Source organism: Oncorhynchus keta, chromosome 21 (genome assembly GCF_023373465.1).
Source record: "Oncorhynchus keta strain PuntledgeMale-10-30-2019 chromosome 21, Oket_V2, whole genome shotgun sequence".
Classification (NCBI taxonomy): domain Eukaryota; kingdom Metazoa; phylum Chordata; class Actinopteri; order Salmoniformes; family Salmonidae; genus Oncorhynchus; species Oncorhynchus keta.
Genome location: NC_068441.1, coordinates 36,557,561 through 36,580,403, shown reverse-complemented (window position 1 = coordinate 36,580,403; position 22,843 = coordinate 36,557,561). Strand labels below are relative to the sequence as shown.

General features: G+C 44.9%; 2 protein-coding genes and 1 long non-coding RNA gene across 3 annotated transcripts; 2 read left to right on the top strand and 1 right to left on the bottom strand.

The window, feature by feature from the left end:
- The first annotated feature begins 905 nt into the window (after window positions 1–905).
- LOC118377617 (ataxin-7-like protein 1) lies at window positions 906–9,441 on the top strand. Its single transcript, XM_035764567.2, has 10 exons — window positions 906–1,362; window positions 2,481–2,549; window positions 2,974–3,298; window positions 3,507–4,039; window positions 4,254–4,336; window positions 7,046–7,260; window positions 7,347–7,527; window positions 7,682–7,803; window positions 7,977–8,847; window positions 9,001–9,441. Exons 1-10 carry the CDS (start codon window positions 1,233–1,235, stop codon window positions 9,016–9,018), a joined length of 2,547 nt encoding a protein of 848 aa, XP_035620460.2. The 5' UTR covers window positions 906–1,232; the 3' UTR covers window positions 9,019–9,441.
- An 815-nt stretch (window positions 9,442–10,256) lies between these two features.
- LOC118377610 (uncharacterized) lies at window positions 10,257–13,749 on the top strand. Its single transcript, XR_004824281.1, has 2 exons — window positions 10,257–10,820; window positions 10,916–13,749. It is a non-coding gene; the product is annotated as an uncharacterized LOC118377610 (long non-coding RNA).
- LOC118377609 (zinc finger and BTB domain-containing protein 40-like) lies at window positions 13,284–22,702 on the bottom strand. Its single transcript, XM_052473797.1, has 5 exons — window positions 17,452–22,702; window positions 16,772–17,291; window positions 15,673–16,676; window positions 15,356–15,559; window positions 13,284–14,345 (listed from the first exon to the last, which is right to left on the bottom strand). The coding sequence occupies exons 1-2, from the start codon at window positions 17,598–17,600 to the stop codon at window positions 16,895–16,897; spliced, it is 546 nt and encodes a 181-aa protein (XP_052329757.1). The 5' UTR covers window positions 17,601–22,702; the 3' UTR covers window positions 13,284–14,345; window positions 15,356–15,559; window positions 15,673–16,676; window positions 16,772–16,894.
- Between the last annotated feature and the right edge of the window lie 141 nt (window positions 22,703–22,843).

Here is a 22,843-nt window from a genome sequence, read left to right as displayed (position 1 = left end):
GGAACTTATTGATTTAGTATTTATTGATTAAAAAAAAATGCTTTTCACTAATTATTTTGTAAGTAATGTCATTTTGACATCCTGTTCCTTACGAGTGTTGGGATTTGAGGGATATGCAGACATTGCCATCCACACAGCTGGTTGTACAGCCTTGGCCGCTGTAGTGATTTACAAAGGGAAGGTTTGAGTCAGTCATGAAAGGACACTGATCTCTTAGATTATTTGTGCCATTTTGAATTTGAATAGAAATAAGCTCGCTATTTAGGATATAAATCAGGCTTGTAAGGGCTTTATTTGATTGGATTTCTAAAATGTGACTTGTTTGTACAAAAGAAACATGTCAATACTGAGGATGTATAGACAATGCATTAAAGGACGAGAGCTGCAACAACTGCTGTACAGATGTTTGTTCACTTTGCTCGGACTGTAATGTTACCAGTTAATTAAGACTACAGTTAATGTTGTAGCCACAAGATGGTACTATTGTATTTCATATAACTGGCTGCAAAGTAATTGTAACAATGCTTTTTTGGGGGCACAAGGGTACTGTTTCCTTCATATGACTAGAGGCACAATTTCATGCTCAGTCCCAACCATAAAACCTTTTGTATCTACATCTAAACAAAAAGCCTGCACACGCTGGCAAAGATTTTCAGCTGGCAGGCAGACACTGAAATAAGTTTGAGTGACAGGGAGGTCTTTGCATAGGTGTTTTTTTTATTTTTATTGTACTGGAAAAAAAATGTCTGGAACGTGAACGTTATCAACCGGTTCCCATGCTTTTAAAATAACGTATAGACGTTGCATGCCTCAACCAATGGTTGCACGCCAGTTTATTGACTGTACGGTCAGGCACCAGATTGCTAAAAACGTGGTTAGCTGAGAAACTAGAAGCAATGCCTGGTCATTTTGTGGCATTGAACCGTGCATGACAGACCAAAACCAGCAGACTGTGGCCCTCAAGGACTGGAGTTGTGGATGCACCCCAGGGGACCCAATCTGGGCTGGCCACCCTACCTTTGTATATTTCAGTTTTAAGTTTACTACTGAAGTACAACAGAGCTTGAAATAGCAAGGCCTTTCCATCTCGTCCATAACATTCATAAACACTGAAGAGAGTCAAGTGACCTCCACTCGACAGGTACATGCGGGCATTTCATGAATGCGCACGCAGGTACTTCCCATCCCTGTCGTGAACGCGGATTATGACGTAAGTCACTTGCCGCGCAGTGATGATGGCGGTGCGTGAACGCGCAGTAAAAGTAATGGCTGCTCTGGAACGGCGGGTGCCTAGTCTCGATGATTTCGTGGGCGAAAGCTGGAGCGCCTGGGCCGAGAGAGCCAGTGTGACTGCGTCGGAAGGTAAGGGAGCACTTTGACATTGGTATTGTTAGATATCAAACCGATGGTCATTCTGTTGAGGGTTATTTTCGAGGAAACGGGCGGCTTCCTTAACCATGTTACCCAAACAAAGACCCGGCTGGGTCCTAGCGCTGGGAGGCTAACGTGTTGCTCTCTCCCAGGTCCTAGCGCATTCGCCGTCTTCTCATAAAATAAGTGATAATCGTTTCTATTTGATCCTCGTTATGTCGTTTTATGTACACAGACAGACCATGGCAACCATTTGACAATATTCTCTCGTTACAACGGCACACACCTAAATAAAACTATGGCCCTACAGCGGAATGCGTCCTGTATTAGTTGTAGCGATGGTTGGGCGAGCAACTTCTTGCCATGGAAAGCTAGCTAGCCGTATTAGCAATGAAGCTAAGCTAATACTTCTAGCAGTATGATAGACACCGGTGACGAAGGAGGAGTCTGATGCTGTTTCCACCATGTAACATTTAGGTAATCTAGCTTTTTATTTCAGGGCGTATTTTGAGTTATCGATTGATGGAATGGTGACGTGAACCTAATAAAACAACAGTTTTTGGAAATACTGTGTATTCGAGGCACAATTAATTTTTTTAGTTGCCAGCCGAGATCCGTGTCTTCTTCACGTGTATTAGGTCAAATATCATATTCGTAACCTAATTTAAGCAACAGAGGTGCCAAATTCACCATACAAAATGAAGTTTTCTTAAAAATTTACGTCCACACTGAGTGAATTCCTATATATATACATCCTGTATGGAACCTGTACCTGCTGCTTATCTCTGATCTGTGTGCCAGTTGCGAGACCAGAGGTCCAGGTTCTGCTCCTGACTTCCTGTCTAGTCAACACAGACAAGGGGATGACTCTTAATAGTGTCTTTCCCTCATCTCCTCTTCCCTTATCCACTGATGTTGAAGAACTGAACTGGCAAAGGTGTTTGTTTTCCATATTGTTTTCACTTGATCTGCCTTTCAGATCATTGTGGATCAAAGGAAGATGTAATGGAGGAACCACCTCTTGACTATTGAGAGGCACCCAAAGGTTACTACACTAGCCTTGCATGTGTATCCTGTATGTACACCTCAGTCACAGTCTCTGTTTTCAGGCTCCGATGGAGATGACTGCAGCAAGAATGGGAAGAAAGCAGCCGAGGCAATGTCTCTTAGGAAGGAAGGTAAGTATTTTTTGGGACGCTTGTAAGATTACATCCTTCATACTTAGGTTTAGATTTGCCTCTAACATTACTAATCCGGGCATCTTAGCTTGCCACAGCCAAACATGCCTCTGCAGCACAAAGTGTGTGTTTGTGTGTGTGTCTTTCCAGATTTGATTTCTCTTCCTTTCGTGCTCGTGAGTGTCTTAAGAGATTAATTTGGGGTTGGGGGGCACTGTTCTCTGTACCCAGGTGCCCTCTGGCAACCAGCCTGGCAGTCTGCAGCAGCAGATGTCTAACAGACGCTGCCTCGTGTGTGTTTGTCTGCCTGCTTTTGTTCCTGTGTTTCACGGAGAGGGAGACATCGTGATGTGTGTGTGTGTCTATACATACTTTCTTTGTGATTTCTCACCACCTGTTCCTCCTCTCGCTCCCCACCCACCAGACATGTCCATCTTCGGCCACTACCCGGGCCAAGATGACTTCTACTTGGTGGTGTGTAGCCACTGTGGCCAGGTGGTCAAGCCCCAGGCCTTTGAGAAGCATTGTGAGAGGAGACACGGCCCTCTGAGCAAACTGTACGCCCCCCTCCGCTCCACCCCTCCAGCACCCCAGCAGCGCCCCCGCCATAGCCACTCCCCATCCTCTGCCCACGCAACCTCATCCTGGGAAGGGAGGAGGCAAGGGACTGGGGCACCAAGAGCAGCCCCCCCATCCCCATCCACACCCCCACAGTTCAGACACACCAAGCCCCCCAAGGAAGGAGTACGGTAAGAGGGAAGGGCTAGATGGATCAAGGGTGGGCGTTGAGTACGAGGGGGGGATTGGATAATGGGGGTGATCTTTCTCTATTTTCCATGGTGAAACCATCTTATTGTATCCATAACCATCTGAGATGTATTTTGTAAATGTATTCTGATTATTAATTTCCGTGTTTTAAACATCTGACCATGTTCTCATTCTCTCTTGTCCCTTCAGCCACTCCCACCTGGATAAGAGCCCCCACAGCGGCCATTCTGAATCAGCTGTGTTCAAGCAGCCTCCACCCCTGGAGCCTCCCCTGAGCTCCCCACCTCCCTCACTCAGAGACCCACCCTGGCCCCATGGAGGCACCCCGCCCAGCCGGTCCTCTACCACCCCGCCCAGCCGGTCCTCTACCACCCCGCCCGGCCGGTCCTCTACCACCCCGCCCGGCCGGTCCTCTACCACCCCGCCCGGCCGGCCCTCTACCACCCCGCCCGGCCGGTCCTCTACCACCCCGCCCGGCCGGTCCTCCACCACCCCGCCCGGCCGGCCCTCCACCACCCCGCCCAGTCGGCCCCCCACCACCACCGCCCGGCCCTCCACCACCCCCCCGCCCGACCGGCCCTCCACTGTCCGGCCCTCCACCACCCCAGCCGGCCGGCCCTCCACCAGTGAGAGGACACACACTCAGAGGAAGGAGGCCATAATGGTCCCTACCCTCCCTGGCCATCTCCGTGGACCAAGACCTTACAACAAAGTGGCCTCCAGTGAGTTTTCTTTTTTTTTTAAGAGAGACAAGCCTCCCCCTCTGAACCTGTTTGTTGGGTCAAGAGTCTCTTGAATAGATTGGTTTTAAAATAGTGACATCTTACCAGACTAGTGATCAAAGAGGAAAGGACACAAAGAAAGGAAGCTGGTGTAGACTTGATTCACAGCCGTTTGATTGCTATTAAGACACTCTTCTCTTCCTGTCATCTCCAGGGAGAGAGTGTGATCTTGACAAGCACTGCGGAGTACTGGACTCAGAGAGGAAGAAAGTCTGCACTCGTCTCCTAACTTGCAATGTAAGTTCACACTCACCCTCTCATGTAAGCTCTCATTCTCCTCCCCTATCCCAGTCCCCTCTTCTTGTCCTAGCGATGACGTCAAAGCACCAATTTTGCCCTCTCTCCTGCAGCGCCCCCCCCACACACACACTCACACACACACACACCTTGTGCACCATGGCTGTGACACTCGTTTGCGGCAGAATTTAGTGGGAAAAGTCTCTAAATGCTATCAAAACCATAGAAATCTTCAGTGTCAAAACTTCCCAAAGGCAGCCTGAAAAGTAGTGGAATTTGTCACTAGCCTCTTACCAATAAAAGTCGCTGGAGGGGTCTGAAAACACATTAAATACAGTGACAAAGTCGCTACATTGGCAACACTGGGTGTGAAAGTAAGTCCGAGACGAGTAGAAGAAATAATGCCATACCGGTTGAACATGAGCCTGTTACAACAATTACCACTGTTGGCTGTTACACTATTTATCATTACCACATGTCAACCGCATGAACATTTGCAAATGTACCGGAAAACTTGTGGAATGGGCTCCAAAATGCGAGGTGGTTCAACGATAACAGTAACATTTTGCGAAGGCAGAGACGCGTGACCGAGACACGTGAGGACAGTGGATGCATCAATTCACGTTATTATAAGTGTAGACTGAATGTCAATGTCATCCCTTACACATATTTGTGTTTTGTTATATGTCTCTTTACATTCATCAAATGGCAGGTGCACTGTATGGCTGTGGAAATTATTTTCAGGTGGACGAACGTGCGCAGGGAGCCTTTTGAAGTGTTTGCTTGGCAATCAGATTAAAACAGCTGTTTATGTTAATGCCACATTAAAAGGTAATACATGTTCAACAACAATTCTTTACTATTAGGCCCACGGAGATCCTATTAAATGAATAAGGAGATCCTATTAAATGAATAATTTACACACAAAGCATTTTTGTTTAGTGAGTCTGCCTGATCAGTGGCAGTAGAGCTGACCAGGGATGTTCTCTTTAAGTGTGTGAATTGTACTTTTGAGTGTCAGGTGAAATGTATGTAGGAGAAAGTACACTTTTTTCTTTAGGATTGTAGTACGGTAAAAGTTATCAAATATAAAAATTGTAAAGTAAAATACAGACACCCCAAAAAACGACTTAAGTAGTACTTTAAAGTATTTTTACTTGAGTACTTTACACCACTGGAGAGTAATAACTTGGCTCTTTATTTTTCTGTGACGATTTGGCACATTTAGAAAAGGGGAACTATCAGACACAGATAAGAGATATCTAGGTTATTATTACTATCCTATGATAATAGGAGGAGCTCCAATGATAATGGTCACCTTCAAAACTAGTACCCCGTAGATAACATAGTAATTACTTCCATTTATTATGTCACATCGGGCATGGATTTCACACAGACACTTTTAAACAAAAAATGGATGACGTTACTAGTAGGCCTAATTGTGGAGTGCCCCTTTTGGATTATGAGGGTGACTAATTTCTCTCCATTTTACGTTATTTTCTCTTCCTCTCACCTGTCTCCTGTTGTCTAAACTTCAGCAATTTGTTGCTATCGTAGCATAATACACTGCGTCTAAATATAATGTTGCTTCGTGATTATGGTGTTGCCTTCATATTTGAAGAATCTGCCATATAAGGGAAGGGGTATTTTGTGTAGGGCATTGAGGACATTGTGGAATTAAATATGACCCCTAATCCTAGAGCCCTGGTGTAGTTAGTGCTACGACCTCCTCCTTTCGTTATTAAAATCACTGATCTGACATGAATAGGACGGTTACTGCAAAGTAGTAGAAACCTTACTTTCACCCATCCCGCCATGTTAGGTCAATGATTACTTCAAGTTCAGATGAGGCTTTTGTCAAAGTACTCACATGGCCACTGTCTAGAGCTGGGAGCACAGGAAGTGTGTGTGTCGCGCAGGCTGCTGGTTTGTCTAAAAGAGGAACCCGGCCGTGCCGCTCAGTGCAAAGAGGGGTCACGTGTGGGCAGGAGCAGAGAACCCCATGTAAAGGAAATGGAAAGAGGAAGGAAAGGACCTGAGGAAACGGCATCCCTCCCTCGTTCAGGTGGCCTCGTTCAGACTCTCGCTCCCTCGCTTCTCGTTCAGACAGCCACACTATCTTTCTTCATCTCTTTACCAAGAGCAGTCTATTGCCATCAGCTGTTATACCTACATATTGTTGATGAAATGTTGCCTCTTTTTAAGTGCTTTCTACAAATCTATCATGGTGGTTTAGGCTCTACTTTCCTGTCTGCTTGGAAGTACCAAAGCCAGGTCTTCCCCTCATCCCCAACCCTTGTGCTGCTCTGAACAGATTGTCTCAGGCGTATGTTATGTGATTCAGGTCATCTCTAGCAGCACAGTTAAATGGTAATGAATCCCACCATGTCTCAGACCCATCTGTGCCTCAGAATGTGTTGATGAGAGAACAGATTTACCAATATCCTAAAATTTGTGAACTAGATTGGTTTCAATCACTCATTTCAGACCATCGGGAGTTCCTAGGACTTGGCTGTCATAGGGGCTGGGTGCTATAGTTTTCATTTAAAAAACAGAAGGTAGTTTGGACAGCATCACCCATTTATTCACCGTATTAGAAGCACAGACAGAATGTTGACCAAATCTTTGTGTAAGAAATACATTTGATCAACAAAACAAGGATTAATGTGTAGTTTGTCTCCCTCGTCTGTTTCTTTCTCTTCTCCTTAGATTCACTCTATTCACCAGCGGAGGAAGGTTTCTGGTCGGAGTAAAAACTTTGACCAGCTGGTGACCGAGCTGAAGACGGGTGTCCGGATCCGTGAGCGGGGCGCTCAGACCCAGGAGGGGAGTGGCTCATGCCGGTCCCCCAGCCCAGAGGCCCAGAGGGACCCCCTAGCACCCCCACACTGCAGGAGGCCCCTCACCAACAACCCTGCCTTCAGGTGGAGGACTAATGTTATCAACTGTGGTCAAATCATAGTAAAGGTCTTGTGGTAGATGTGGTCCAAATATGAATGTCTGTCTTCAGTCGGTCCAGGGCTTCTTCAGAGAGTGCTCCAGAGGAGGAGAAACCATGTCAAGAGGAGGGTAGCACCCAAGCCCCATCACCCCTCACCCATGGGTGCATTTCCAGCGATGAGAGCGAGGGAGAGGGGCCCGAGGAACCAATCGAATACCCCTCGTCCTCTTGGCACCCTAAACCAGCCGCGGTAAGATTACAGGATGTCAACAACTACTCCTAGTATTATTACTGCAGTGTGTGTGTTGACCCTTTGACAGCTGTACAATGCAAGAATGTTGCCAACACGGGCCGTGTTATCACTCCCCTAATTCCCCGTGCTCGGTCTCTTGTCCTCTACCTAGGGGTGTTCGTTTGGCAGTTATGTGATGGGTCATGGTGTGTACACCTTTGACCGGCGGCTCCACCACCTTCGGTCGGCGCTCAATGCCATGGTGGAGCAGCACATCAGCGCACACCTCTGGAAGTAAGATTTCTTTCAATGTCTGTCCTGTGGGAGCTGTATACGAGGTCTACTGGTGTAACAGTTTGGCATAACGGCTACATGAGTGCTCTTTTCCTGATTGTTTCCTCTCTGGACAAAGTATTGAATTGTAGTTTTCTGTCTGGATCTAATACAGATATATTTTCTCTCTGCAGGAAAATACCTCAAGCATCAGACCTCCAGTCCCAAACTCCCTCTGTGAAGAGCATCTCCTCGTCCTCTCCCTCCTCATCCTTCTCTTCCTCTCTACATTCTAAAGTCAGGACAGGAAGCCACAGAACCACCCCATCCCTCAGGCCTTCCTCCCATGGACCAGGGAGGGAGACACGCCTACAAATCGCCTCCCACTCCACAGCCATTAACCAATCAGAGAATTCCAGTGGCAGTGGCAGCCATATTGTAGCCCCTGCGCCCCCTCCTGTCCGTGAGGCAGGTCCAGGGCGACCGCTAGGTCCCGGAAGGCCCAAGAACCCGGTGGGGCGACCCAGCAAGCAGCAACTGAGACTCAGAGAGGAGGAGGAGGAGGCGGCAGCAGCAGCACTCCGTAAACGTGAAGCCCCATCACAGGAGGGTGAGCACTCCGGCCCAGACAGGAACTCTATCATCCTACAGGACCGGAGACGGCCCCCAACCAGTTCCTCTAAGACCACCCCGCCCATCCCTCACAGCCAGACCAATGGCACCCTCTCCCCCAGCAGCAAACCCCGCCCCCAGCCATCCCCCTCGGAGCCCCATTCACCAGCATCTGCCTGGTTGTTTAAACGGACACACCCACCCTCTGGACACACTTCCTCTCCACCCGATCCTCACTTCCGCAGGGGGGACTCAGGACTGCACGGGAGGGGGGCGACGGGGTACGACCACAGGGGTCTGGGGAAAAAACGCAAGGGGGGCAGCAGTGAACCCTCTCCCCCCTCCAAACCGCACCGCCTGCCCTCCTCCCCTCACTCCAATTTCTACCCCTGGAAGGACAGTAAGGGGGGAACACTGCCTGGTGGGGTGGAGAAGAAAATGGGCACACAGAAGGTGGGTTGAGGCAGTTGTTATAAGTAATATGTTGCAATTTACGATTATGTAACATATTCCTTATCTACATATGGTACAAATTATGTTATGTTATCCTAGTTTTTGTGACTATAAAGCAGCCATTTGACTGTCGTCTTCCTGCTCTCTCCACAGCCAAAACTGCACCATTAAGAGTGCCTGCCTTACAAGCTACTGAGGGAGTCAGCCCTGCCTGTGCTGTCAGACATCATGCCTCAGACTGTGGCTACAGGACTCAAGAGATGTGTGTGTGAGTGTGACTTGATATTCAAGCCAATGTTTGTGTGTATGTCTTTTGACTCCTATATATGTGTGTGTGTGTGTGTGTGTGTGTGTGTGTGTGTGTGTGTGTGTGTGTGAGAGCGAGAGTGCTTATGACCAATAATGTATGAGTTATGTGTTAAGTTCCTGAGTCGGTGTGTGAGTTTGCTGCTGCTGTTGGTGAGTGTGTGCAGGACAAAGGGGACATGTGAATTTCTGTGTATGAATTTAGAAATACCTCAAGACCTTCTGGTTATGCTGCTAAATAAATATGATGGTTTATAGAAATTTATTAAAAATATCCTTTACACTTGCTTGAAGTTGTGGCCATTCCTTTATTATGAGGCTGGTATAGGAGGAGGGGGGTTACCCAAAAATGATTTATTGCACCCTTGACAGATACTTCTGTGTCCCAAATACCGTTTTATTTTATACAAGCATGGCAGTCTGAGAAATTATCTCACTGTATTGTCTAATTACTGTTGTATGATGCCTGTATATTTAGTATTGACAGACTATTAGGGTAGGCGACACACCTTTGCATCAAGGAGCGCTCAGATAACATTTTATCGCTCAATGGACTGCATTCCTTCACGTCATGTCAATGCTATTGGGGCCACTCCCCTTTGAGAGGTTGTGTTTTTTATATGATATAGACACATTTTACTCATCCTCGTTCATATCAACCGTTACGTATTATAACGAGTGCGTGCAATTAGGACAATGCGCGCTCTTCCTGGTAGGATACCGGCTCGTGCTGCTGAAGTACCGGATGTCTCCCTGATCTGAGGTCGCGATGTTTCTTTCTCCAAGCCTCTGAAAGGTCGTCACTAGTTGCCACAGTCATTAGCCCAGCCCATTTCTACATTTTATCTTCGTAAAATGTGATGTTGAACCTAAACTTAACCTTAACCACCATACTAAGTTAATATTAAGTCCAAAAAGTTCGTTTTTGTTTTCATTAATGATTTATTACGATATAGCCATTTTGACTTTGGCTGTGCGATCTAGTGCAAACCTGTAAAATGTCTTATCCACCAATTGGTCATCCCCAGGAAGTGGATTGAAGAACCCACCTGATCGATTTGAACCAGTAGTTGTACAGTATAATTTTAATTGCGCAGGACTAAAAGTGGTTGCTAGATTTAAGCGGTTTGTTGTCTGCGGGATGTCCCGGAATGAAACCGGCCGGATTGGAGTTTTATTTAGTCTATGGAGGTGCGGAACGGGAAAATGCTGCCCTTTCATAATCTCTTAAACGGGAGGGGATTTACTGTCGAGTGTCGACTAATCCATTGAAGAGACTGCATGTCTCGTTTCGCGACATCGTTTTCTTGTGATGTTTTGGTCAACAGTTTGTGACATTGTTGCAACGCTAACGTTAGTCTCCAGCGCGGTCACAGGTAAACTGGCGCCAACGGTTCAAGAAGAATAACTGACCATATTCATCTTCGAACTATTCACCATGTTTCTGCAACTGTACAGAGACCGTCGGTTTGTCGTTGTACAGTCAGTCTGAACGCTATCAAATAGCCGAGGGGAGATGCGGGCTGATGTGGAGTACAGCCCGGTCGGCGAGGGGCTGGGGATGAGCGAGTTCTGGCTCCATGTGTGGATGCGGAGGGTCGCCGTGATCGCTGCCCATGTTATTGCCTTTGGTCTCACTGTGCTGATTTCACTACTGTCTGGAACAAGTGAGTACCCTAAATGTCTGTCACTACTAACTGTATTGGCGTCATACAACAGTGATTTGTTGCTCTATTGACATGACATCCTAACCTTTCTTCAGCACAAAACCTGCAGGCCTGGGGAACTGGTGGGTTTTGTTCCACACCAGCACGAAAGCATCACAAGTATTGATCAAGTATCAGTTGATCAATTATCAGAGTCCTGCTCTGGTGCTGGGCTTGGAGAAAAAACCAGCAAAGCATTGATCCCAAGGACTAGGGTTGATGACTACAGTAGTAACCTACATTTCAACAATGCATCTGTGTTTCAGGTCTCTTTTCCTGGCATCCTGTTTGTATGTCTAGTGCAGTAAGTGATCCTAATGGCATAAACATGACACACACAAACACTGGCTGAAGTGTACTACTATACCAAAATAGCAGCTACGTCTAGTTGTAGTAGTTTTAGGTAATGTCACTGTGGCAGATGAAGCTCTATGACACATCTTATTTCTGCTGTGACATGTATACCAACTAAGTCTATCTTTTAAGATACCAAGTATGCATCCTAGGATGTGGACTCGCACATACAGTAGAGTACAGTAGATACAGTAGCCAATAGACACAGACATACATACTTGGTATCTTAAAAGATAGACATACAGGTAACTGCCAAAATGAAGATAACACCAACATTAAGTGTCTTAATAGGGCGTTGGACCACCAAGAGCCAGAACAACTTCACTGTTTTGTACGATTACATTACATTTTTCAAACAATATAGACATATACAGGCAACAAAAAAAGCGATAGACGCACACAAACATCAATGACATCACATCTGTCCAGATCCACATTTTCCCACCGCATCTCCAGTGACATAGAACGTGTGAACATGTAGGCTGAACAAACATTTAACAGAGAACACACCAAAGACATAAAGCAAGTACTTCTTTGTACTTTGTGCCTTTTTAGGGCTTATAAACTCTAACTCATCTCCTAATGTACCAAAAGACTGGATTATGTAATTGTAAATACATTGGCGAAAGACTGCCACTTAAAGCTGCAAATATGTAACTGTTTGGGCGACCTGACAAAATTCACAAAGAAATATGAATTAAAGATCTATAATTTTCTTTGAAAGCAAATCTAAGGAGCAGTAGATCTGTTCTATGTGCTCTTTCTATGCTTCCTGTTTTTTAAGTTTCGGTTTTCTGTCTTACTTTTGGTTTTGTACGCCAGCTTCAAACAGCTGGAAATTCAATATTTTTGGTTATGGAAAATATAGTACAGTTATTCACTATACTTGCTTGTTTTGTCACTTAAACTGAAATAATAACTATTAGAATTTTAGTAACCAGGAAATGGCAGTGCGATTTCTGCATAGTGCATCTTTAAATACTGTGGTCAGTTTATAATACCTTGTGAATTAAAGTATAGTGGCTGGCGGGGCTCTACTTGGGGAGAGTGGGTCCACCGAAAGACCGAAGTGAGATGAGTGAAGAGGCATCACACATCCTTCAGGGAAATGTCTGATGCCCTCCCAGCCACCCGTCCCAGTCCCTCAGATGGAGCCCATCTCCACTCTCACCAATAACCACCATTGGATCTTAGCTATGATGGCAAACAAGGAATAACGATGACTTGACTTCCTCTCCTAATTTGGCATTGTTCTCATGCTCATCAAACCATTCAGTGACCACTCATGCCTTGTGAATGGGGGAATTGTCATTCTATGCCCCCCGCATAGCCATGGTTGCCAAAATAATGGCCCGCACTGCATTTTTATACATGACCCTAAGCATGATGCGATTTTAATTACTTAATTAACTCAGAAACCACACCTGTTTGGAAGCACCCGCTTTCAATATACTTTGTGTCCCTCATTACTCAAGTGTTTCCACTTATATTTTGGCAGTTACTTGTACATATTTGGTATCTTAAAAGATAGACACAGACAATGTTGTAGTGGAGGGTATAAGCCGGTATATGCCATTTACCCAGGTATCTTTCAGTGGGCATTGCGTATACTCCTTAATCCCCACATTGCATATAAAAGTAGTATAGTGAAGGTATAAGCCTATCAATGGCTGATGGATCAGATCAGAATGTTTAGCTTTAAAAATATATCTGAAACCTGTGAATGACAGACTCATGATTGTTTCAGTAGTAGGCCTACTATTAGCCTACTGGCACAGAGTGTGAAAGACTAATATGAGATTTATCCTTTTAAGTCATTCAGAGTATGTCACTGTTTCTCATATAATTTGTATATAATATAGTATATGCCATTTAGCAGACACTTTTATCCAAAGCAACTGAATGTGTGGTTGTGAGCAGAGCAGCTATGTGGATGTGTATTTTACCAACCCATTTTTATCAGGGGTCGGCAACTAGATTGAGCCACGGAATGTTTTGTCAGAGCAAATTGTCAGGGGGCCGGAACATAATTATGTAAATTTGCAATTAACACTGCAAATTGACCACAACTAAATCCAAAAATAGATTTTATTTGAAAATAACAATCATTTCATACCTCGATTACATTGAGACACAATCACATATCTTTTTATTTCATTTGTAAGAATACATGGGAAAAGATTAAGAAGAAGAAGTGACCACTAACCACTGATCCAGCAGTAGATATTTTCTCAGCCCCCTGTTAGCATTAATATCAGGTAGGGGAAATCTAATCATATATAGATCTGTGTTTGACGGCAACATCGACCTCAAGTGTGATCATTGAATAAGGTGAGTATAAATTAATGGTCAGTAATTTGGGTTCATTTTAAGGAGGCCCATACCTCCTCAGTCAAGCGTGTATATACACCAGACTGACTAACGCTGCGCTATGATTCCGTCTAGTGAACCATTAATGTAAGCTTGCGGCAATAGACAACTAAGGTTGCTGTGAACCTGCTGATTTGTTGTGTCTCAATAAAAACCTTGAATCCCATTATTTGTTTGAGGAATAATTATATTGTTGGTAAATATTATTTAAAGGTTCTGGAAAGTAGTGTTTTAAAAACCTCACGGTGCTGGATTTCACAGATTTATCAACCAACCGTGTACAACACTCATACAGCAAGGCTTCACACGCCAGTTCAAAAGGAAATAAATACTAAAGATCCATACACAGCTCTACACAGGGCAATAACAGAGTGATTATTAATACAAAGACACCAATCCTGAGGGTTCAAAGGTTACGCTTTGTCACTTAGTGTATAAGCGTACACACCATCTCAATATTTACAGCTATTACAGGATACAAAACCAGTGGCATTGCCAGTGTCAAGTTTGTTTAATTCATTCCAAGCTGCCACTATTGCTAGGACAGTTCCTCCTTCCCCGGGAAGTAGAGACTAGGGGTCAGAGGTCACCTCCACATATAAAGGTGACAGTTCCGTTCAGTAGGTCCTCCAGGTTAACCACCATCACCTCCGTGCTTGAGAGACCATCTTCTCCGTCTCCCAGGGCAACAAACACCTCATGGGATTGGTCCATAGAGATCACTTGTTCTGCCCCACCAGCAGTGTCCTCTGTCTCAATCACCTAATAGGAGGAATGACATGTCATTCACATTTCACTATCTTCCCATAGTTACTAACATAGATATACTGTATGAGATAGGAGAAAACATATAGGAGCGCCTAGAGCCAAAGCCACCCCCTGTCATCCCAACCCCTATTCAATAGTGTAGATCACCCATATGTTAAAAAAATAATAATGTATACACGCTTGACTAAGTGCTCTGGATATTATAAGCAATAGAGTACCATAGTATGAGTCATGATACCCATAAAACCTAGTGGTCAAACAGGGAAATATTTTGATCGGCTCACCCTGGCGTGACGTTTTGATAACAGTGTAAATCTCTCTAGGACAAGGTGTCTTTTATCATTATAGGCATGTATTTACCCCCCAAAAATGAAACGATGATTAGCTGCTAATGTGGCGATCATAAAGAACTACAAATGCCATGATGATCTGGGCGAGACTGCCGAATTTAGACAAAGCTAAGAATCTCTGGATTAACTATCTAACGTTAGTTTAATGTAGTAACGAATAAATTGTCTAAATTTCTTTAAATGGACAATTCTGTGAACTGTCTTGTGAAACCTGTTAGCAAAGGTGTCAGCTAGAGATGACATGCAGGACCTTGCAGGGACTTTTCATTTTGTATTGATGTCTATTTTGATGCCAATTGCATTTGAATCAGAGTAAATGGAGCCGAATATATTGAAAAAGGTCACCTTGTCCGAGTGAGATTTACATGGTTATCAAAACGTCACACCAGGGTAAATCTACACGAAACAGGCCTTATTTGAAGCCTTTCTAAAATAGTCTATGGGAAAAATGAATGGTGGAAAAATGATTGGAACCATTTTCCTGTTTGACAACTAGATTTTATGGATATTATGACACCTCCACTGTGGGGCTCTACACGGTGAAAAATTACACTTAGTCTATCAGAGGGATAGATGGGGCCATTACCCCTATTCAACTCTTTCGGAAGTGCTTAGGGGTTAGAGTTTTAAGGATTGATTTAGGATGCATTTTACCATCTGGGAGCTGGAGGCCTGCTCCTGCTCCTCTAGCGCCTCTATGTGGCAGGAGAGCAAGTGCTCCTGGAGCTACAGCTGGCAGAGAGAGCAGCTGAACACTGCCCCCTCCTGGCTGAAATGCTCGGTGCTGACGTGCTCCTGCATCTCAGCCTCGCTGGTAGAACAGGCTGGGACAGTACAGGCACTTCACCACTGATGAGTCTGGGAGGATACAGAGGAGAAGAGCTCAATACACATGCACAGAGAGCAGACACTGCCACAGACAGATAGAACTGTATGTTAGGAGTATAGCAGTAAGACATCACAGCTCTTACCTGATGGCAGGTCTGGATTCCCCACCAGCAGCACGTCAGAATCAAACATGCCCTTAGGAGACACAAGGGATTGGAAGGAATACATAATACACCCCAAATGGCATATTCCTTAACAGGGATGGACAACACTAAACCAACAACAACAATAAGAAGATATTATGTCAGTTGGGTACCCAAGCAAATAAAAGGGGGGTTGTAATGTAATAGCATGGACAGGGTAGGTTAGGTCTGAAAGCCTTTCCTGGGTCTCTCCCCAGCTGTGGGTGTCATCACCTGGGTTCCTCTTGTGCTTGGCCAGGCTCCTGGCACTAGGGAAGAACTTACAACATACGCTGCACTGCATCAGAGACTAGAGCTGTCGGTGGGTCTGTCCTGCAAACACCTCTGGGTGGCTGGTACGGTTATGATACCACAGGCCTGACATTTGTTGTGTGCGGAAAGATATGATAAGTAATATAATATATTCCACTTCGCAGACACTTTTATCCAAAGAAACTTTGTCACGCGTGCATACATTTTACATATGGGTGTTCCTGGGATTCGAACACACACTACCCTTTAGCTCCCTGTCTGCTGTTCTCACCTTTCAAAGCAGCAGTGTTGCCAAATGGGGGTTAAACTCCTTGAGCAGGCCCAGCAGGGTGAGTAGTGTCTGGGCTGAGATACTCCTTTTCTCTCACCTCTGTTCTGGAGCCTATGGAACACAGCAGGACCCCTGGGATCTCCCTCACAGCACGACAGTATCCCCTGAGATAATAATGCTGTAAACGCTGTGGAGGAAGAGTGGTTCACACACACAGTGGTCGACACACACACACTTTAACGACTAGAGTGTTGTGTTGATTTGTGTGCTCTGTCAGATAAGAGACTTCCAGTCATGCCAAAGTTTCACCTGTTTCTCCTCAGGAGATATTGTCGCAAGTCTGCAGTGCTCTCAGCCACTGCTGCACATCCTCCATCTCCAACCATATTGGCACCTCCCTGAGACAGGGGGTCCACGTCAGCTGCAACCAGGAAATACAATCTTAATCACCTGAGCATAAAAAAACGGATACAGAACATTGTGATAAAGTTTTATTCCATTTGAATTGAAACCCACCTGTGCTCTCTGGAAGTTGTAGGTGAGCTCTTTTAGATGGTGGGCCGGCCTTCTCTTTCCTGTCCTCGTTCACATTCATTGACTCGCTATGTTTGGCTGCTGTGATCACTCTGGCTTCTGTGGTCACTCCACCTTCCAAACCTCCCTCACCCACCTTTGACCCTCTGGAGTCCAGGTGAAGGGAATCTTCACACCACACTCTCCAATGCTAGGGGCAGCTGTCTCTGGGGAAGCTGTGTGCTTGGCCCCCTGGCTCTGAAACTGTTTGAGCTGTGATTGGGTGGCGGTGGGTGGCGGTGAGACTGGTTGTGTAGTCAACTGCCTCATCAGGTTGGTGTCGATGTTCTTGTTGCCCACGTCGAACATCTGCAGGCTGTCTGCGGCGGCGATGATGAGGGTGAAGTTGTGTTTCCCTGGGGACATTTTTCCGGTGTACACCATGTCCAGCACGTAGGAAAACTCCTGGGAAGACACTAAGTCCGTGTCGATGCAGATGCTGCCTGTGCCCTCCAGCAGAGACCTGAGACAGAGGAGTGGTTTGTTGTGGGTGTACTGTAGGATATGTATTACAATGTGTGTTCCGTAGGCTATGAAATTTTCATAAATAAGGCCATTGCTATTTCATTGGACACTACAGGTGACAAAGCTGCTTTATTGAAAATAATGGTTAATTACACAACCTGAATAGCAGACTGGATGCGGCCAGCACCAGTTTGTGGGTGCGATGGGGGGTGTCCCCCACGATGATAGAGCAGTCGCAGAACTTACCCTCCTTCCTCAGGGCGCGGAGCTGCTGCATTAGCAGCCTGGTGTAATTGGGCAGCTCCATTACAAATCAGTCTAGCTGCACAGATGTGGAAAAGGAGGAAATATGGAAATTACTTGCAAGCTTCGTTACAACACATTTTTGTCATTTAGCGAATGCTCTTATCTAGTGTGTGTGTATAAACACAGTAGCTTAGCTAGCTAGTTATCACCAACATTTATGGTTCAAAAATCTAAAGTAAACCAAATGCTACAACCTAACGATAACCCTGCTAGCATCACAAGCTATATTTGCGGTGTGTCCCCCCCCCCCCCGAGTGAAAAAGTTTGGGAACCCCAATCTAGAAGACAGAGACAGTACAAAGCTAGGACCAAGAGACTGACGAAGTCGTGTATTGGAGGTTGTGTGGTTCTCAACCTTTTTTTATTTTATCTTTATTTTACTAGGCAAGTCAGTTAAGAACACATTCTTATTTTCAATGACTGCTTAGGAACAGTCGTTCAGGGGCAGAACGACAGATTTGTACCTTGTCAGCTCGGGGATTCGAACTTGCAACCTTTCGGTTACTAGTCCAACACTCTAACCACTAGGCTACCCTGCCGCCCCAAGTCCGTAAAGGAGTTGCAGCAATGGGACAAGACTGTAACTACCAATTGGGGAGAAAAAAAGGGGTAAAAAGTACACAAAAATATGTGCGCACACACACACATCTCCCGAGTTTCACAGCAGTCTAAGGCACTGCATCTCAGTGCTAGAGGCATCACTACAGACACCCTGGTTCGGATGCAGGCCATTTCACAAACGGCCGTGATTGGGAGTCCCATAGGGCAGCGCACAATTTGCCCAGCGTCGTCCGGGTTTGGCCGATGTAGGCAGTCATTGTAAATAAGAATTAGTTCTTAACTGACTTGCCTAGTTAAATTATTATTTTTTTAAATATATATATATATATATATATATCACACACACACACATTCAGCAAAAAAAAATGTCCTTTCACTTTCAACTGCATTAATTGTCAGCAAACTTAACATGTGTAAATATTTGTATGCTTGAAAATTAAAGAGAGCCGCACACTCTAGGAGCTCAGATGCAAAAATGTAATTACAAACGTTGACAGCCAAGCTGTCTTCATCAGGGTATTTGTAAAACATAACAAGATTCAACAACTGAGACAAACTGAACAAGTTCCACAGACATGTGACTAACAGAAATTGAATAATGTGTCACTGAACAAAGGGGGGGTCAGAATCAAAAGTAACAGTCAGTATCTGGTGTGGCCACCAGCTGCATTAAGTACTGCAGTGCATCTCCTCCTCATGGACTGCACCAGATTTGCCAGTTCTTGCTGTGAGATGTTAGCCCACTCTTCCACCAAAGCACCTGAAAGTTCCCAGACATTTCTGGGGGGGGGAATGGCCCTAGCCCTCACCCTCCGATCCAACAGGTCCCAGACGTGCTCAATGGGATTGAGATCCGGGCTCTTCGCTGGCCATGGCAGAACACTGACATTCCTGTCTTGCAGGAAATCACGCACAGAATGAGCAGTATGGCTGGTAGCATTGTTATGCTGGAGGGTCATGTCAGGATGAGCCTGCAGGAAGGGTGCCACATGAGGAGGATGTCTGTAGCGCTGTCTTAGGCATCTCACAGTACTGACATTGCAATGTATTGCCCTGGCCACACCTGCAGTCCTCATGCTTCCTTGCAGCATGCCTAAAGCACATTCACGCAGATGAGCAGGGACCCTGGGCATCTTTCTTTTGCCTACCGTCTGTAAGCTGTTAGTGTCTTAATGACTGTTCCACAGGTGCATGTTCATTAATTTTTTATGGTTCCCCCGAACAAGCATGGGAGTGTTTAAACCCTTTACAATGAAGATCTGTGAAGTTATTTGGATTTTAATTCTTTATCTTTGAAGGACAGGGTCCTAGTGTTAGCTAATCCAAGTTTATAATTTTAAAAGGCTAATTGATCATTAGAAACCCCTTTTGCAATTATGTTAGCACAGCTGAAAACTATTGTTCTGATTAAAGAAGTAATAAAAGTGTCCTTCTTTAGATGAGTAGAGTATTTATTTTTTTAACCTTTATTTAACTAGGCAAGTCAGTTAAGAACAAATTCTTATTTTCAATGATGGCCTAGGAACACTGGGTTAACTGCCTTGTTCAGGCAGATTTTAACCTTGTCAGCTCGGGGATTCGATCTTGCAACCTTTCAGTTACTAGTCCAACACTCTAACCACTAGGCTACCTGCCGCCCCCTGTATCTGGAGCATCAGCATTTGTGGGTTCGATTACAGGCTCAAAATGGCCAGAAACAAGGACCTTCTGAAACTCGTCAGTCTATTCTTGGTCTGAGAACGGAAGGCTATTCCATGCGAGTAATTGCCAAGAAATTGAAGATCTCGTTCAATGTTGTGTACTACTCCCTTCATAGAACAGTGCATACTGGCTCTAACCAGAATAGAAAGAGGAGTCGCAGGCCCAGGTGCACAACTGAACAAGAGGACAGCTACATTAGTGTGTCTAGTTTGAGAAACAAGACGCCTTATAAGTCCTCGACTGGCAGCTTCATTAAATAGTACCCTCAAAACACCAGTCTCAACGTCAACAGTGAAGATGCGACTCCAGGATGAAAAGCAGCCAACAAGTGCTCAGCATATGTGGGAACTCCTTCAACACTGCTGGACAAACATTCCAGGTGAAGCTGGTTGAGAAACTGCAAAAAATTACCTCGGCCCCATGGCATAATATGTAGAACTGCAGAAAGGGTGCTTAAAAAAAACATTTTCGCTGCGCCCCATGGCAAAATGTGCAGAATTGCAGGAAATTAACTTTAGAACATTCATTTTTATTTTATGGGGGGCGGGGTTAAATCTAAGATCTTTGCAGACCAGGATTATACATAGATTTTCAATACGATTTAAGTCAAAACTGTAACTAAGCCACTGAGGAACATTCAATGTCGTCTTGGTAAGCAACTCCAGTGTATATTTGGCCTTGTGTTTTAGGTAATTGTCCTGCTGAAAGGCGAATTTGTCTCCCAGTGTCTGTTGAAAAGCAGACTGAACTTGGTTAGCTTTATTCTTATTTTTATCACCCCAAAAAAACTCACCACACTTGAAAATATTGAGAATGGTACTCAGTGATGTGTTGGGATTTTGTCTAAACATAACTCTTTGTATTCAGGACAAAAAGTAATTTTTCTTTGTCACATTTTTTTGCAGTTTTACTATAGTGCCTTATTGCAAACAGGATGCATGTTTTGGAATATTTTTTATTCTGTACAGGTTTCATTTTTTATGTTAGTATTGTGTTTGTTAGTATGTTGTGTTCCATCCTCAGGTATCTCCCATCACAGCCATTAAACTATGTAACTGTATTCAATCACTATTGGCCTCAGGGTGAAATCCCTAAGCAGTTTCTTTTCTCTCCGGAAACTGAGTTAGGAAGGACACCTGTATCTTTGTACTGACTGGGTCTATTGATACACCACCCAAAGTGTAATCAATAGGAAGGACACCTGTATCTTTGTACTGACTGGCTCAAAGGGATGTCAAAAAGTGCTATACAGAAAACAAGCCTAAATCCCCAAAAGGCAAGCAATGGAGAAGCAGTGGCTAGGAAAAAAACTCCAGAAAGGCAGGAACCTAGGAAGAAACCTAGAGAGGAACCAGGCTCTGAGGAGTGGCCAGTCCTCTTCTGGCTGTGCCAGGCGGAGATTATATCACCATTAAGGTCAGATTGTTCTTCAAGATGTTCAAACGTTCATAGATGACCAGCAGGGTCAAATAATAAATCAGTGAATGTAGAGGGTGCAACAAGTTAGTACCTCAGGAGTAAATGTCAGTTGGCTTTTCATAGCCGAGCATTCAGAGGTAGAGACAGCAGGTCCGGGCCAAGGTAGCACATCCAGTGAACAGGTCAAGGTTTCCTAGCCGCAGGCAGAACAGTTTAAACTGGAGCAGCAGAAGGACCAGGTGGACTGGGGACAGCCTGGAGTCATCAGGCCAGGTAGTCCTGAATCATGATCCAGGGGCGCAGGTCCTCCGGGAGGGGAAGGATAATTAGAGAGAGCATATTTAAATTCAGAGGACACCAGATAATACAGGAGAATTACACCAGATATAACAGACTGACCCTAGCTCCCTAAGCACATAGACAACTGCAGCATAGATACTGGAGACATGGGTGAATCAGGGGACACTGTGGCCCCGTCCGACGATACCCCCAGACAGGGCCAACTAGGTAGTATATAACCCTACCCACTTTTCCAAAGCACAGCCCCCACACCCCTAGAGGGATATCAACAGACCACCAACTCACTACCCTGAGACAAGGCTGAGCCCACAAAGTTCTCCTCCACCGCATGAGCCCAAGGGGGCGGAAGGGCAGTTAGTCGCTCCAGTGCCTTGCTGTTCACCTTCGCACCCCTTGGCCAAACTACACTCAATCATAGGACCTACTGAAGATGAGTCTTCAGCAAGGACTTAAAGGTCGAGACAGGGTCTGCGTCTCTCACAGAGATATGCAGACCATTTCATAAAAATTGAGCTCTATAGGAGAAATCCCTGCCGTTTGCAGAGAAATTCTAGGGACAATAAGGCCTGCGTCTTGTGACCGTAGCATACATGTAGGTATGTACAGCGGGACCAAATCAGAGATTAATTTATAAACATTAAAAAAAAAAATTCCACTGTGACATTATGTAGTATTGTGTAGGTTAGTGACAAATCTCAATTTATTCAATTTTAAATTCTGTCTGTAACAGCAAAATGTGGAAAAAGTCAAAGAGTGTGAATACTTCCTGAAGGCACTGTATTCTAGTCATGGGTCATCCTATAACTACTGCTGTACATACCTTTTCTATTCATATACACACACACACACACACACACACACACACACACACACATATTCATACACACACACTTTCCGGATTCTGTCTGCTTGTTCTGATACTTTTTGGTTATTTTATTGCTAATATGACTCCTGTCAGAGCTAGAAACATAAGCATTTCGCTGCACCAATAAACTTTGAATCTAAAAACACACACCATTCTCTCTTGTAGATGCACTACACATCCAGACTTGGTTTACTATGTGTGTTAGAGAAGGAGAGTCGATACTTTATCAATAACGTAGCGGTTAAAGCATTGAGGTATGAAAGAACGGGTCAGAGAGACGGTTTCCCAGACACAGGGGACACTGTGGCCCCGTCCGACTTAATCTGTATTGGGGAAACCTCCCCATGGTTGTTTTTTTACTTCACACAGTGCACAAATAGATCCAAAACAATGTGTGT

Coding starts and splice junctions, on each gene's coding strand:
- LOC118377609 (XM_052473797.1), bottom strand. CDS start 17,600: ATGGAGCTGCCCAATTACACCAGGCTGCTAATGCAGCAGCTCCGCGCC. Junction 17,292..17,451: donor GCATCCAGTCTGCTATTCAG/GTTGTGTAATTA, acceptor CCTCTGTCTCAG/GTCTCTGCTGGAGGGCACAG.
- LOC118377617 (XM_035764567.2), top strand. CDS start 1,233: ATGATGGCGGTGCGTGAACGCGCAGTAAAAGTAATGGCTGCTCTGGAA. Junction 4,337..7,045: donor CTCGTCTCCTAACTTGCAAT/GTAAGTTCACAC, acceptor TCTTCTCCTTAG/ATTCACTCTATTCACCAGCG. Junction 7,804..7,976: donor ATCAGCGCACACCTCTGGAA/GTAAGATTTCTT, acceptor TTCTCTCTGCAG/GAAAATACCTCAAGCATCAG.